Source organism: Mustela nigripes, chromosome 5 (assembly GCF_022355385.1).
Source record: "Mustela nigripes isolate SB6536 chromosome 5, MUSNIG.SB6536, whole genome shotgun sequence".
Taxonomy (NCBI): Eukaryota; Metazoa; Chordata; class Mammalia; order Carnivora; family Mustelidae; genus Mustela; species Mustela nigripes.
This window is the reverse complement of record NC_081561.1, coordinates 73,970,562-73,984,790: the sequence shown is the minus strand read 5'-3', so window position 1 is coordinate 73,984,790 and position 14,229 is coordinate 73,970,562. Positions and strand designations below refer to the sequence as shown.

Sequence of the window (14,229 nt, the reverse complement as noted above, 5' to 3'; positions counted from 1 at the left end):
AGAGGCTTGTTAACACACTACTGATGACTCAGGCAAATCAGATGGCAAATTACCTTTGATAGGTCCCCAGCCTCCAAATAGAAGCAGATAACAAACACATTCCAGGTAACCCAGAGGACTAGCCAGACGGCATACTGTAGAAAAGCAAAAGAAAAATAACACAAAATTAATTTTGAATCAGCTGAGTAAGATTTAAATAGAATTCTAACTTTGGAACACCCAAATCTTAAGATTAGTGGATAATGTTATATTGCTTCTAAGGAATAGACTGAGGTATACGTTTTTCTCTCTGTTGATTTTTTTTTTTCTTTTTTCCTCACTGTTATGGTCTCATTGTAGCCCAAACTTGCTTAGGGATAACTTTTAGGCTTTTATACAAAAGATACAGTTGCCCACATCTATGTTTTAAGGAGGGGTGATTATGTTTCCCAGATAGCTAACAAAACTGGATTTCCAAGATCATCCAAAAGAGGCTCATTATTTTCCTTTAGCAAAGTCAATCCCATGCTTGATAATATACAAACTTTCTCCAAGTTTTCTGGTGTCATCTTCAAATTAGTCCCCATGCCTCAGTCCCATCTAACCAGCTTTATTTCTTTGGTGTCTTCCTTTCCTGTCTCTCTTCACCTTCTTTTATTCTCTCCTGATCTCCCATTAGAGTGACCACGGATTTATTATGTCTGATTTTACACGGTTAGCTATTCAGTGTATTTTCATCACTGATGACAAATTTTTCTTGCCAAGATATATTTCTCAGCATTTGGTCAACTAAACTATATTAGGCATATAGAAGGCAACATGCTAGAAGCATACTGAGGACACAAAGACCAAAGATAAATTCTCCCTGAATTCAAGTCAAGTTATGAAGACAGATAAGTAAAGAAATTATTATACAAGAATAATAAAAAAATTTATAGTCTGAGCACAAGGAAAGAAGATGGGAGAAGTATATAAACGATCCTGGGAAAAAGTCCTATAAAACTTAACAGAAAAGATGAAATACCTCCCACAGAGGTGAAGCAAGCTATTTTGTAGACTTGACCAAATAAAAGTATGGAGGTTATAAGGGCTCTGATGGAAAGTGCTAGAAACAAAGGAAACATCAGGTATGAACTCTACAAAATAAGATAAGAGGATAATGTGTCATTTCTCTGCTAAATAAATTTCAATGGTTCCCATCCTTTATATGGTGCGAACCAAAATTTTTATTTCATAGTTCAAGAACCTTGATGATCTTATACATGTTATTTTTTCAGACACACGTTTCAGTTCATCTCTTAAATCATTAGGGATTACAGGCACATCAGCTTACTTGCTGTTGAGTGGACACCAAAAGCAATTTCTTACTCCTGCACCATTTTGTATATTACTTCTCTATCCTTTAAAAACTTTTCTCTTCTCTACGTATTCCTTTTACCACCTATCAATATTGTGTTTTTCACCAAATTTCAATTTAAATATCGATTCTGTAGTGATAACCAATCGGAACTGATTTAGCCCAATGAGTGGTGCTTAGTGCTCCAATGAGATCTTGCCTTAATTTCATTTCAAATGTCTTCTTTCTTTTTTTTTTTTTTTAAAGATTTTTATTTATTTATTTGACAGAGAGAGATCACAAGTAGGCAGAGAGGCAGGCAGAGAGAGAGGAGGAAGCAGGCTCCCTACTGAGCGGAGAGCCCGATGTGGGGCTTGATGCAGGGCTTGATCCCAGCACCCTGGGATCATGACCTGAGGCTTTAACCCACTGAGCCACCCAGGCACCCCTCAAATGTCTTATTTCTAATTATTGTATATTCCCCTCCAAAGCCCAGTCATAAGCTCCCTTGAGAAAAGGAGATTTTTTAAATGTATGTTTATATCCCTAAATTGTTAACTTTGTACAAAACAGACTTCAGAAAATATTTTGCAAATCAGTGAATCAATGAGGAATAATACAGAGAAAATTTCACTATTTTCGGATGGAGAATCCATTCTCCTGTCCCAGACCTGATTTTTTTTTCTTTTTAAGATTTTATTTATTTATTTGACAGAGAGAGAGAGAGGTCATAAGCAGGCAGAGAGGCAGGCAGAGAGAGAGAGAGGGAAGCAGGCTCCCTGCTGAGCAGAGAGCCCATGCAGGCTTAGATCCCAGGACCCTGAGATCATGACCTGAGATGAAGGCAGAGGCTTAACCCACTGAGCCACCCAGGCACCCCCAGATCTGGTTTTAATGAGAATACTCTGAACCCATATGTAGTGTGAGAAGTGAGGGTCCTACATGATGAGTTTATGTAATACTAAATAGTGACTCAGCTGTTTTCCAGATGATAGATTTACCTTACTGCTGAAAATAAAGTAAGAGCAATAAACTAAATGGTCCAAGACAAAAGAAATAGTTTGAGAGTCTGTATGAGGTGAGGGTTGGGGACTGGAAACAGAATCAGAAAGCTAGACAGATGGAGCAAGGAATGATAGTTATAAAAGAGAGATCCAATGAATATTTAAGTTTGCTCAATATTACAAAGTGCATATTCATTTTACAATATTAAAAAACTAAAAATCTAGACTTATGTGACTCTTTGATAGATTTGGATCTGTTTTAGAAATATAATGAAGTGTTTGGCCATACTTTAAAGGTAACAGGTTAAGAAAAAAATTGACAGTGTTTATAGTTTCCAGTAACTGGTTTAAGTGACTATAAAAAAAATAAAAGAGTAACTGACTGAAGTGTTATATCCTATCCTTTGTTCATGGTCTACAATTTTCCCTCCTTATTTATAATGGGAAGACAAATAAGCGCTATTTTCTAAAAGTCAAAGTAGCAGAATTAGGGGCACCTGGGTGACTCCATGGTTAAGTGTCTGCCTTCTGCTCAGGCCATGATCCCAGGGTCTTGGGATCAATCCCTACATCGCATCAGGGCTCCCTGCTCAGTGGGGAGCCTGCTTCTCCCCCTCCCTCGGACTGCTACACCCCGTGCTGTGCTCTCTTTCTCTGTCAAATAAGTAAATAAATAAATAAATAAATAAAATCTTTAAAAAAAAAAAAGCCAAAGTAGCAGAATAAATAAAATATTTGGTAAGAACTGATGAGACATATATTGTATTACATATATTAAATATTTCTGAAAAAAATTGTCATTGGTAGCCAGACATCCTGATGGGGCACTGAAGAATATCAATCCTGTAGCTTTTTGGTTTCACAATCGAAATTATATCTTAAGCTCCTTAAATGCCAAAAAGGTTATCTGCATCCATGAGGTAATAGATACTACCTCAATATTATATATTGAATATACAATAAGAATTTGGACTTTTATCCAGACACATTTAGACACCACTAAATTATACTTAGCTTAGTTGAAAAAAAAAAAAGCTGAAAAATTTATGTTTCAGTCACCAAAATTAGTAATTTTATGAAGGATGGGTAAGATAGTGAGTTAAAAGTAAATGAATAGCACACAGAGATTAGGAACTTGGGATCTAAGGTCAAGTTCTGTCACTTGGGAGCTCTTGGCTATTTTCATGTCACAGGGTCTCACTACACTTTTGTTTCCTCAAATATAAAACAGACTTAGTAATAGGAGCAAAAACACATAGTTTATATAAAAATGGAATGACAGACTTTGAAAATAGTCAATATTTGAGTTCTTAACTACCTGCTGACATTTTATTATGATTATATCACCACTTCTTGTTTAAATAATATAGCAGTAATCCCCAATTTCTTATCTCCTTAGGATTCTAAAAATATATTTTTACATTAATGTAAAACATTCTTCTAATTGAACTTGCAATATAGACCTGTTTTCCTGAATGCCACGTATTCTTCCCTAGAATGTTCTTTTTTGATACATTAATGCCAATATTGATAGATCAATGGCATTTTATGAAACAAATATTTCTTCATTTAATTTCATTAAAACTATAATTTATTATTTCTGACTTATCATCTTGAATTATTTTATTTTATTTTATTTTATTTTATTTTATTTTTGACAGGAGGAGAAGGGTATTTATTTAGTTCTCATTAATAATGACTTTTACCTTTAGATGAGGGAAATGTATCATTGTAGTCATAATGTGATTTCAGCAGAACATTTGATACCTTCTAGAAGATTCTGATTTTGCTACTTAAACATATTTGTATAAACATATATTTTTATCCCCAGGGGTACAGGTCTGTGAATCACCAGGTTTACACACTTCACAGCACTCACCAAAGCACATACCCTCCCCAATGTCCATAATCCCAGCCCCTTCTCCCAAACCCCCTCCCCCCAGCAACCCTAAGTTTGTTTTGTGAGATTAAGAGTCACTTATGGTTTGTCTCCCTCCCAATCCCATCTTGTTTCATTTATTCTTCTCATACCCACTTAAGCCCCCATGTTGCATCACCACTTCCTCATATCAGGGAGATCATATGATAGTTGTCTTTCTCTGCTTGACTTATTTCACTAAGCATGATACGCTCTAGTTCCATCCATGTTGTCGCAAATGGCAAGATTTCATTTCTTTTGATGGCTGCATAGTATTCCATTGTGTATATATACCACATCTTCTTGATCCATTCATCTGTTGATGGACATCTAGGTTCTTTCCATAGTTTGGCTATTGTGGACATTGCTGCTATAAACATTCGGGTGCACGTGCCCCTTTGGATCACTACATTTGTATCTTTAGGGTAAATACCCAGTAGTGCAATTGCTGGGTCATAGGGCAGTTCTATTTTCAACATTTTGAGGAACCTCCATGCTGTTTTCCAGAGTGGCTGGAATAATTTTAAAGCATTCTATGCCTTGCTTTATGAGCTGCTTTTTTATTATACTTATTAATAATAATTTTTTCAAAGAGTTATTTATTTGGCGGGGGAAGTGTGGGGGCAGAGGGAGAGCAGGAGAGAGAGAATCTCAAGCTGACCCCCTGCTGAGGATGGAATCCTACATGGGGCTTGATACTGGGACCCCGAGATCATAACCTGAACCAAAATCAAGAGTCGGATGCCTAACCAACTGAGTCACTTGGCACCCACTTTGTTCTTCTTTGTATCCCTTTTTCTCCCAGAGTAATTTAGAAGGATATGTCCAGAGAAAACATAACCAATATTCTTCCCATCTTTAAATTTGCTTGCATAATTTTCATTTCATCCTGTACTTCACTACAAACCAGTTGGCCTCATAATGGACTCTACATCATTAAATATTTACAAAAAAGAATGATCATGTTTCGTGGTGTGATACCTTTAAAAAACACAGAAACCCACACTATGGTATAAGAGGTAATCCTCTTATTTCCCCAAAACAAGTCTTTATCCCATTTAACTTTACTCATTAACTTTCTCTCATTTAACTTCTATCCCCTTTTCTTCATTCTCCCCTTTTTATTTATTTTTCATACTTGGCTTCTCTCATTTTAGTAGGTGGCATTTGCCTAAATCAAATCATCCCCAAATGAATTTTGCCTAGTTTCTTAAATATAGCTTTTGCATTTCCTTGTAATCTGGCCTATGAGTGATTTTTTTTTTTTTTTTTGGTCAATTAAACCCTATCTTTCACAGTAAAATCACGCATCATAATTATTAAAGAGTATGAATATCAGTACTAACTTCTTCCCAGTTGCTACAGCTACAGCTGATATGATATAATTGACAATTGCTCAGTTTGACTATAATTGAAAGCGATGCCCTGCCCAGGAGAGATAACCTAACAGCATAACAAAGTATCACACTTGCCAGATACCACCTTCCTTGTAGTTATCTGCTATAAAACTAATTTTTCTTGAGTCTCTCCTTTTTCCGTGAAAAAGAAATCTGGTATTTTATGTTTCATTCTTTAAGGGCTGATTTCCATAGCACTAAGTGGACCATTGGAGAGGGTGATTTAACTTGAGTCTCCAGCTTACTGGTAAGAATTATCAGCTAAAAGTAACTGAATCATCAAACTGTATTTGTGGCTCTAATGATGAAATCAAATTAGCTGTATAAGATAAAGGTTAGTTAAGGTCAGTCATGACAGGCCAAAATATTGGCCAGATCCAGAGACACGGTGCTATTACGTGCCATGCTTACATAATAATTAGCAAAGTAGAGCCACAGACTAGAAGGCTGGGAAACATTTTATTGGAAAATAACAAGTCACACCTTAATGACACTGCCATTGCTTTTCTACCTCTCTCTCTTACAATAAAGCTTCCTAATTAAAGTCTGTATTTTTTGAATTGTAAAGTATATTTTAACAGATACAAAACGGGGATTTTAGCATTTGTTTCTCAAGTTTTCATGTACACATATACACAGATACAACTTCTTCACCCTTGTTTGAGTTACATTCAATTTATAAATTATTTTTGAGGAAAACTGGAATCCTAATGGCCCTGTATTTGCAAAATAACTTTTTCTACAAAAATTCTGGAAAAGAGATTATTAAGACAGATGGATTTTCTTACTTTCTCACTAGTTCACAATGATTCTAAAATCAATTTCAGGAAAAAAAGAGTTTTCCATTAAAGTAAGCATTCCTTGCTTTAATGGAATTTTAAAGGGGATTTAATTTATGATTTTTTTGGCTTTCTAATTTCTTATTGTTTTTTTCTTGTATGTCTGGGAAGAGTAAAACATATTAGAATAACATATTAGTAGATAATAATCCAATTTTTAAAGGAAATGTTTCTTTTATTTAGGCTTCTTTTTGATAGTAGATTTCTCATGCATAATGTTACTGGGTGAAATACTGAATAATAACTATGTTCTAATTATATAACACATTCTTATACATTTCTAATTATGTTTCACTATAACTTACACTTTTCAAAATGTTATGCATGAAAATAATTTTGCTTGGACCCTTGAAGAGCATCTTTCTTGCAAACTATTTCATTATTTTCTTTGTTTCCTCTGCCTTCCTTTCTTCCTTCACTGTATTCAGGTTATAGTTCGAATGTAAACTACAGAGACTATATCTTTTGTTTACCACAAAAATAGCTGGTATAGTGTGTATGTGTGTGTATATACACAAAGATATGAGGAGGGAGGGAAAAGAGAAAGAGACAATCCTCATGCAAACATATATAAATATATATGAATGGACTAAATTATATTAGTGACTTTCTCTTAAAAATTACAATTTAGAAAACTATTGTTCAGTAATATTACCATAACAATTAGAAGATGAAAGAGGGTAATGCAGTTCAATCATTGGCCACAGGATGTCCGAAATGCTTAATTAGAAAAGCAGTTAGGCCAGTGAATCGGTTCACATTTCTTAGCACCAGCTGGATGCAAGTGACTATAAGAGAATCTTGGAGAATACAAGGATATAACTAAATCAATCTTCCAAAATGATTTTTATTTATCAATGATACCCAATTGATGTGATCTATAGGACTGTTTTCAGGAATGATCACTTTAAGTTCGAAGCAAAACTATCAGCTCACCAACATTACTGATATGGTGCCACTAACAGAAAAGGAATAATGTAATCCATTCTAGTAAACTCTGTTAGACGCATTCTTAAGAAGCATTATATTAGTAAATTATATCTTTAAAATAACTCCTTTTCGCAAGATTTAGAATTATTAATAGCAAGGTGTTTTAATAAATATAAATGTATACTCATAAAACAAATATCCTTGGTCAAAATGGTTAGACTATACTCATTTTTTGTTCAAAGTTAATTACATTTAGCTTAATTTTATCATCTTCAACAGCAGTATCACTTAATCTGCTCAGGCATTCTCATAAATTCCTCATCCATTGTTAGGATTTTAAAAAAGAGAGAGAGAGTAAAATGTCCCACAGAATCCTAATTCTTGATCATTTTATGACCAGGGACAGGCTGCATTATGACTTAGGTTCTGTTTCTAACTCAAAAACGCTGTTGTATCTATGTTATGCTATAAAAACTTGTCCCTTAAGAGAAATACCTACATAGAAATACACTGTTATTATAACTTCTAGTTTGACTAGGCTCTGATCAGTTAATTAAACAGAACCAGAGAGAAATCCAATTCTAATCAGACATGTTGCAAATCAGAAAGAAAGACAGGTTTCTACCTTCTCGTTTTTTACCAATGCTCTTATTATATGATTAAACTTCCTTATGATTTTATATTTACTTAGAAATTTTAAAGACTGCATAACTTTTAATTCATTTTAAGAAGTAAGATTTAGGGGCGCCTGGGCAGCTCAGTGGGTTAAAGCCTCTCTGCCTTTGGCTCAGGTCATGATCCCGGGGTCCTGGGATCGAGCCCCGCATTGGGCTCTCTGTTCAGCAGGGAGCCTGCTTCCTCCTCTCTCTCTTTGCCTGCCTCTCTGCCTGCTTGTGATCTCTCTCTCTCTCTGTCAAATAAATAAATAAAATAAAATCTTTCAAAAAAACAAAAGACGTAAGATTTATTATGCTTTCCTCCCAATTATAAGAAATTTCTTATTGTAGAAAATATTTAATATTTTGAAGATCAAAAAGAGAAATTTGGAAAATACCATACTTAGACATAATCACTGGTGTCACATATGTTTAAATTAAATAGGAAACTGGGTCTATATTTTTATTAGATTTTTTCCCACTTAATCAAAAAGTCACTTTGAGGATTCTGAAATACACATGTTAAACATGATAAACTATGTGTTATTCAACAATTCTCTATTAGTTAATTTTTTGTGCTCTAAGCTTTTGTGCTTCTATTTTGATCAATTCCTATAAATTTGGATTTTCCTTAAAATGTTAGGTTTGGCATATAAATCATACCTGAAAATATTTTGCTTGTACAGACTATTTCTAGGACAGACTATAAATGTTAGAATATCCAACAGGCATTATTTTAATGAACATATATACATGGCTATTAAATTTTATGCAACTCCAAATAAAAGCAGTATCCCCAAAGGTATTCTATTCTTCTTGAAGCAAAAAGTAGAAAGTAATTCCCTTTGATTGAAAAAAAAAAACAATAATACTCATTTAACATGAAGACATCTGTATATGATGAATTTTAACTCATTGAAAATAGTTCGTACAGAGATATTTACAGCTCTACAGTCCTACAGCTAGGAGAATTCCTTTGAAAGGACTTTTGATACTGAATAAAAATAAATGAAGCTATATAGGATCATTCTAATTGATGTATGCAAATAAGAGATTTGAACAGCTAGTAGAACAGAAAACTAGTGAGAAATTCCAAATCTACAATTTTAAAATCTGAAATTTGTACAGTTTAAGAATCAAACAGTGATTTTATTCATTGTTATTTATTTGTCAAGCAGGGTTTTTAGATGTTGATATGTAATTATAAAGTGGTAAGTGGTGAGAAAAGAATCTTCCCTCAAGCTATTAAAAAGGCAATTTCTATTTCATTATTACATAATCATCACCATTTGTGCTTAAAAGTCACACATAGGGCGCCTGAGTGGCTCAGTGGGTTAAGCCTCTGTCTTTGGGTTGGGTCACGGTCTCAGGGTCCTGGGATTGAGCCCTGCATTGGGCTCTCTGCTAAGCAAGGAGCCTGCTTCCCCTTCTCTGTTTCCACCTGCCTCTCTACCTACTTGTGATCTCTTTCTCACTGTCAAATAAATAAATAAAATCTTAAAAAAAAATTAAAAAGTGACATCAGTGGGACACTTGGATGGCTCAGTCCTTAAGCCTCTGCTTTTGGCTGAGGTCATGTTTCCAGGGTCCTGGAATTGAGCCCTGCATCAAGCCCCATATTGGGTCCCCTGCTCCACAGGAAGTCTGCTTCTCCCTCTCCCATTCCTGGTGCTTGTGTTCCCTCTCTTGCTGTGTTTCTCTCTGTCAAAAAAATTTAAAAACAACAACAACAACAACAAAAAAACAACTTTTTTTTTTTTAAGTGACATGAAAAACAGTACTTTTGCTAGTCAGTAAATAATTAAATGTTCAAATATACTGATCTCATTGGTTTTGGAAATCATAGTTAAATCTAAAAAGACTGGTTTTCCCTGTGTTGAAGTTTCTTGGACTAACCCAATAATACTTAAAGTATATGAAATTGCTTCTAGGTCTGGTGTTTGAATATCAAGTCAAGATGATATAATGTATTAAAAAAAAACTAATATCATGTGAATTGGAAAATTGTTATACCATACCTGTAACACACTGTATGGTATAACAATTTTCCCTGCTCCCCACATATAAAATAGCAGACTGAGAAGTGGCCCTCCCAAGGGTACTGACACCCTAATCTCTGGAGCCCATTAATATCACTTTATGTAGCCAACAAAGAAGGAAGGAAGGAAGGACACAAGCAAGCAAGCAAGGAAGGAAGGAAAAAACAATAAAAGTTTTTGCAGATATCATTAAAAGTTTTTAAATGGGGAGATTATCTTGGATTACCTGGGTGGGACCAATGTAATCACATAAATGGATATTTCATGCACACAAATGGACAATGTGACTAGAAAAGAATGAGATTTGAAGGTGTCAGCCTTTAAGATTGTAGTGATGTGTCCACAAGCCAAGGAATCTTAGCAGCTACCAGAAGCTGGAAGAAGCAAGGATGTGATTTTCCCTGGAGCCTCTGGAAGTAATGTGGGACCCAATTTAGGCTCAGTTATACTAATTTCAGACTTCTGGATTTCAGAACTAGGATAAAAGGAATTTCTGTTTTTTAAGCCACGAAGTTTGCGGTAATTTGTTACAGAAGCCACAGAAAGCTAATATATCCACCCAACTCTTCTGTTCTCCAAAATCTCCCTGTCAGTGAAATATAAACCTGGAGATTATAATGCCTAGTACGTGGAGATGTGCAATTACCTTCAAAACACTAAGATCTACTCCCATTGGACAACTGTATCACTGCTTCAGAATCTGTCCATTGTTAATGCTTGAATGACACTCAGACAGAAATATTTTTTTAAACTTATTTGTCTTATGTAATTGCTGTGAAAATCGATAATAGAAAATGAGGTACTCTTGTTTTATGACTCTCAATCAGTTTTCAGTATATTTCCAATATTCTAACAATATAGGGTTGCTTTATTGTTTTCAGAACTTATTGCATAAAGTTCTAGGATGCAGAAATCAATAAATTTAGAGTCCTGAATATTGACAGACTTGTAAAAAAAATGAGTTAAGTACCTGGAAAATATATAATTTCAAGTAATGTTTTATTGGAACTAACTTCAAAGGCAAGGAAGAGGAAAAGCAAGTGATAACCATTATCAATATGATGGGCTGATACTTTTAAGTTGGGAAAATGGATTACATGATACTAAAAATATTGAAAATTCTAATAAACAAATAGTAGTCTTAAATTTATCAACCATCAGAGTTGGCCTTGAAAAGTTCAAGAGGTGTTAAATTGATGATTACTTAATATCTGTCAACCTAATAGTTATACCAAATATTCTTCTGTATCAATTTTCAGCAAATATTTTAACACTCAGTAAATACTGTGACATCAGGCCCAGTGGATTAAGTGGAAAGCATTATTTTAGGTATACACATACTCCTTGACCGTTTTGACCACTTCGATGGCTTCTATGACTCTAATTCACCAATGTATCCTAAGATGCCTAAGAATGTTGAATCCTCTTTTTTTACGGCAAATAATTAATTTAAAGAAGATGCACTCTTATCCATATATTGAATTATAGCCTTCAAAGTGTACTTCATGAAAGAATTTATGGCACACATGGACAATGATACTATTTGTAAGGCTCACTAACATAAATAATCATTTTATTATTTCAGTCTGCTGCTGAAATGATTGATTCAGGGGCTTTTCCCACCCCAGGTTCCTGAAGGACTCAACATGCCAAGATATTTGCAATCTATTAGCTGTGACACTATTGGGAAGTTCCGCTAAGGAAAACATATATAATGCACAATTTCTTTTTAAAAAGATATGCTTGCTTATCTGTCAAAAATAAAGTCTGCCTGTTTGACCTGATCAATAGGATAGCTAGTTTTGTACAAGTCTTTATATAGTCACTTAAAGGATGTTTTTGGAGTATCACATAGCTGAGCCAATTAATTGTGTGACAATTGTAGCTAACATGGACAAATCAATGAGGCAATGTTCAACTTAATGGACAAATGTAAACATGAATATGTATTTCTCCTACAGTATTCTAAACTAGTACTTGGTACTTTTTAGATTGCAACTATTTGTTTGAATAGTGACGTTCCAAATTTACATATATTAATGTATCTTTAAATGTTAAGAAGGAATTAAAACTATAGAGTGTTTTTTTTCCATCTTAGAAGTACTTTTCATTACCTTTCTTTCCTTGTTTTTCTTTTCTTTCTTTCTTTTTTTATGTACTAAATGACTTCTCTTTTACTATCTCAAAGGCAGGACTCAAATCCATTACCATGGATTATTAATTAATTAAATATCTGTACTTAAATGCATACTACATAAGAAGAAATATTGAATGTAGAAAGCTCACTCTCAGAGGAGTTAAAATAAATTATCACAGACATAAGAACTATTTCTCAAATCAATCTAAAAAGAAAAATATTTAATTAATTAAAAGTTTGGTGATTTTAAGTTTTCTTCCCAAACACTGAATAACATTTAGATTTGAATACGTGGTTCTCTGGACTTGTTCCCACATCAGAGCTCTTGAGCCCAAAATACCACCATAGCAAACAATATTCACCCAATATGGTATGACTAAGATTTTACTACTGATAGTATGTAATCAAGAAGACAGGTATTCAGAAGACACACATCATGTGAAATATTGTTAAATGTCTATCATGTCACTTATGTTGGCACACACACACACAAATGTACCCAGTAAAAATTCTAATAGAATTTTTATCCAAAAGGAAGTTAGGAAGTTGTATTGTTGGAGCAATTTTAAATGTTTGGGAGAACTTGATGATTAAGCCCATACTTAAAATCTAATGTCCTTTGAGGACAAATACCAAATGATTTCACTTATAAGTGAAATCTAAAAAACAAAACAAATGAACAAACAAACCTAAAAGCAGAAACAGACCCATAAATGCAGAGAACAAACTGATGGTCACCAGAGATGCGGGGAGGGGGGATGGACAAAATGGATGAAGGTGGGTGGGAGTTACATGCTTCCAGTTATGGAATGAGTAAGTCATGGGGATCAAAGGTACAGCATAGGGTCTATAGTCAATGATATTATAATAGCTCTGTGTGGTGACAGACAATAGCTACATTTGTGATGCTTATAATAGCATAATGTACAGAGTTGTCCACTCACTACATTGCACATCTAAAGTAATGTTAACATTGTGTGTCAATTTTACTTCTAAAATTTTTTCAAATCTAATGTCTTACAAAGGACCCAGGAAGAATGAAGCTTCCTTAGTGTGTCAGTTTAACAGAAAAAAAAATATATATATATCTATATATATAGATATATAGATATATATATATATGTCCTTGTCTGTGTTTGGATGTTTTTAAAACAAACACAGCAAATCACTATTTTTAAATAGATTTATCCTGTCTCCCAATTAGGATAATTTACATATTATTACATAATATATTACATAATTTTATTACATAAGTTACATATATTAGAAGACTGTTTACCTTACTCTTAGAATCAATTTCAATTTGAGATGAAAGCTAGGAGGACAGAAAAACTAAGAGATTGAAATCTTTCTGGTTGAAAGAGATGTTTCTAAGTCCAGGGGAAAGAAATAATAGACTTTGTTTACTCAATCAATATTGTCAACCACCACACATCTACTAAATCTTAGTGAAGCAGATTTATATAAATTTTGAAAGTGTCATTGACTTTTTACTTATGACTTTTTAAAAAATTCCTGTTTTCTTTTAGTATTTTTATGAATGTAGAAAGCTCACTCTCAGAGGAGTTAAAATAAATTATCACAGACATAAGAACTATTTCTTAAATCAATCTAAAAAGAAAAATCTCTTAAAAGCCCTTGGTCTAATGCAAAGCACAATTAATTTTTAAATTGTACATCTTTTGGCTATGTATTTATATTCTGAAAACAGTAACAGTGTACAATAAAAATGTTCTTTTGATTTCATTTCTTTTTAAAGACAAAAGTAAAGTTAAAGATTTACTTTATGAGGTTTATATGGTTTTAACTGCAAACTTTGATTCATCAGTGAAATTCTAATCAATGAAGTGTGTTTCTGAAAACCAATTAAGCATTTTTCTTGAATTCATCTTTTCTTTCTGATGTCAATAGCAGCAGATAAAATGGTAGCCCCCAAATATGTCTCACCTTAATCCCCACAATCTGTGAATATGTTGTGCTATTACACTTATGAT

General features: G+C 33.7%; 1 protein-coding gene across 4 annotated transcripts in view; it reads right to left on the bottom strand.

The window, feature by feature from the left end:
* Nucleotides 1-14,229, bottom strand: part of NKAIN2 (sodium/potassium transporting ATPase interacting 2) — a 1,019,864-nt gene that overhangs the window by 470,112 nt on the left and 535,523 nt on the right. For all 4 annotated transcript variants that reach the window (XM_059400652.1, XM_059400649.1, XM_059400650.1 and 1 more), the window contains one exon: nucleotides 54-134. In XM_059400652.1, the coding sequence (XP_059256635.1) occupies nucleotides 54-134 (81 nt within the window). The remainder of the gene's footprint in view (nucleotides 1-53; nucleotides 135-14,229) is intronic.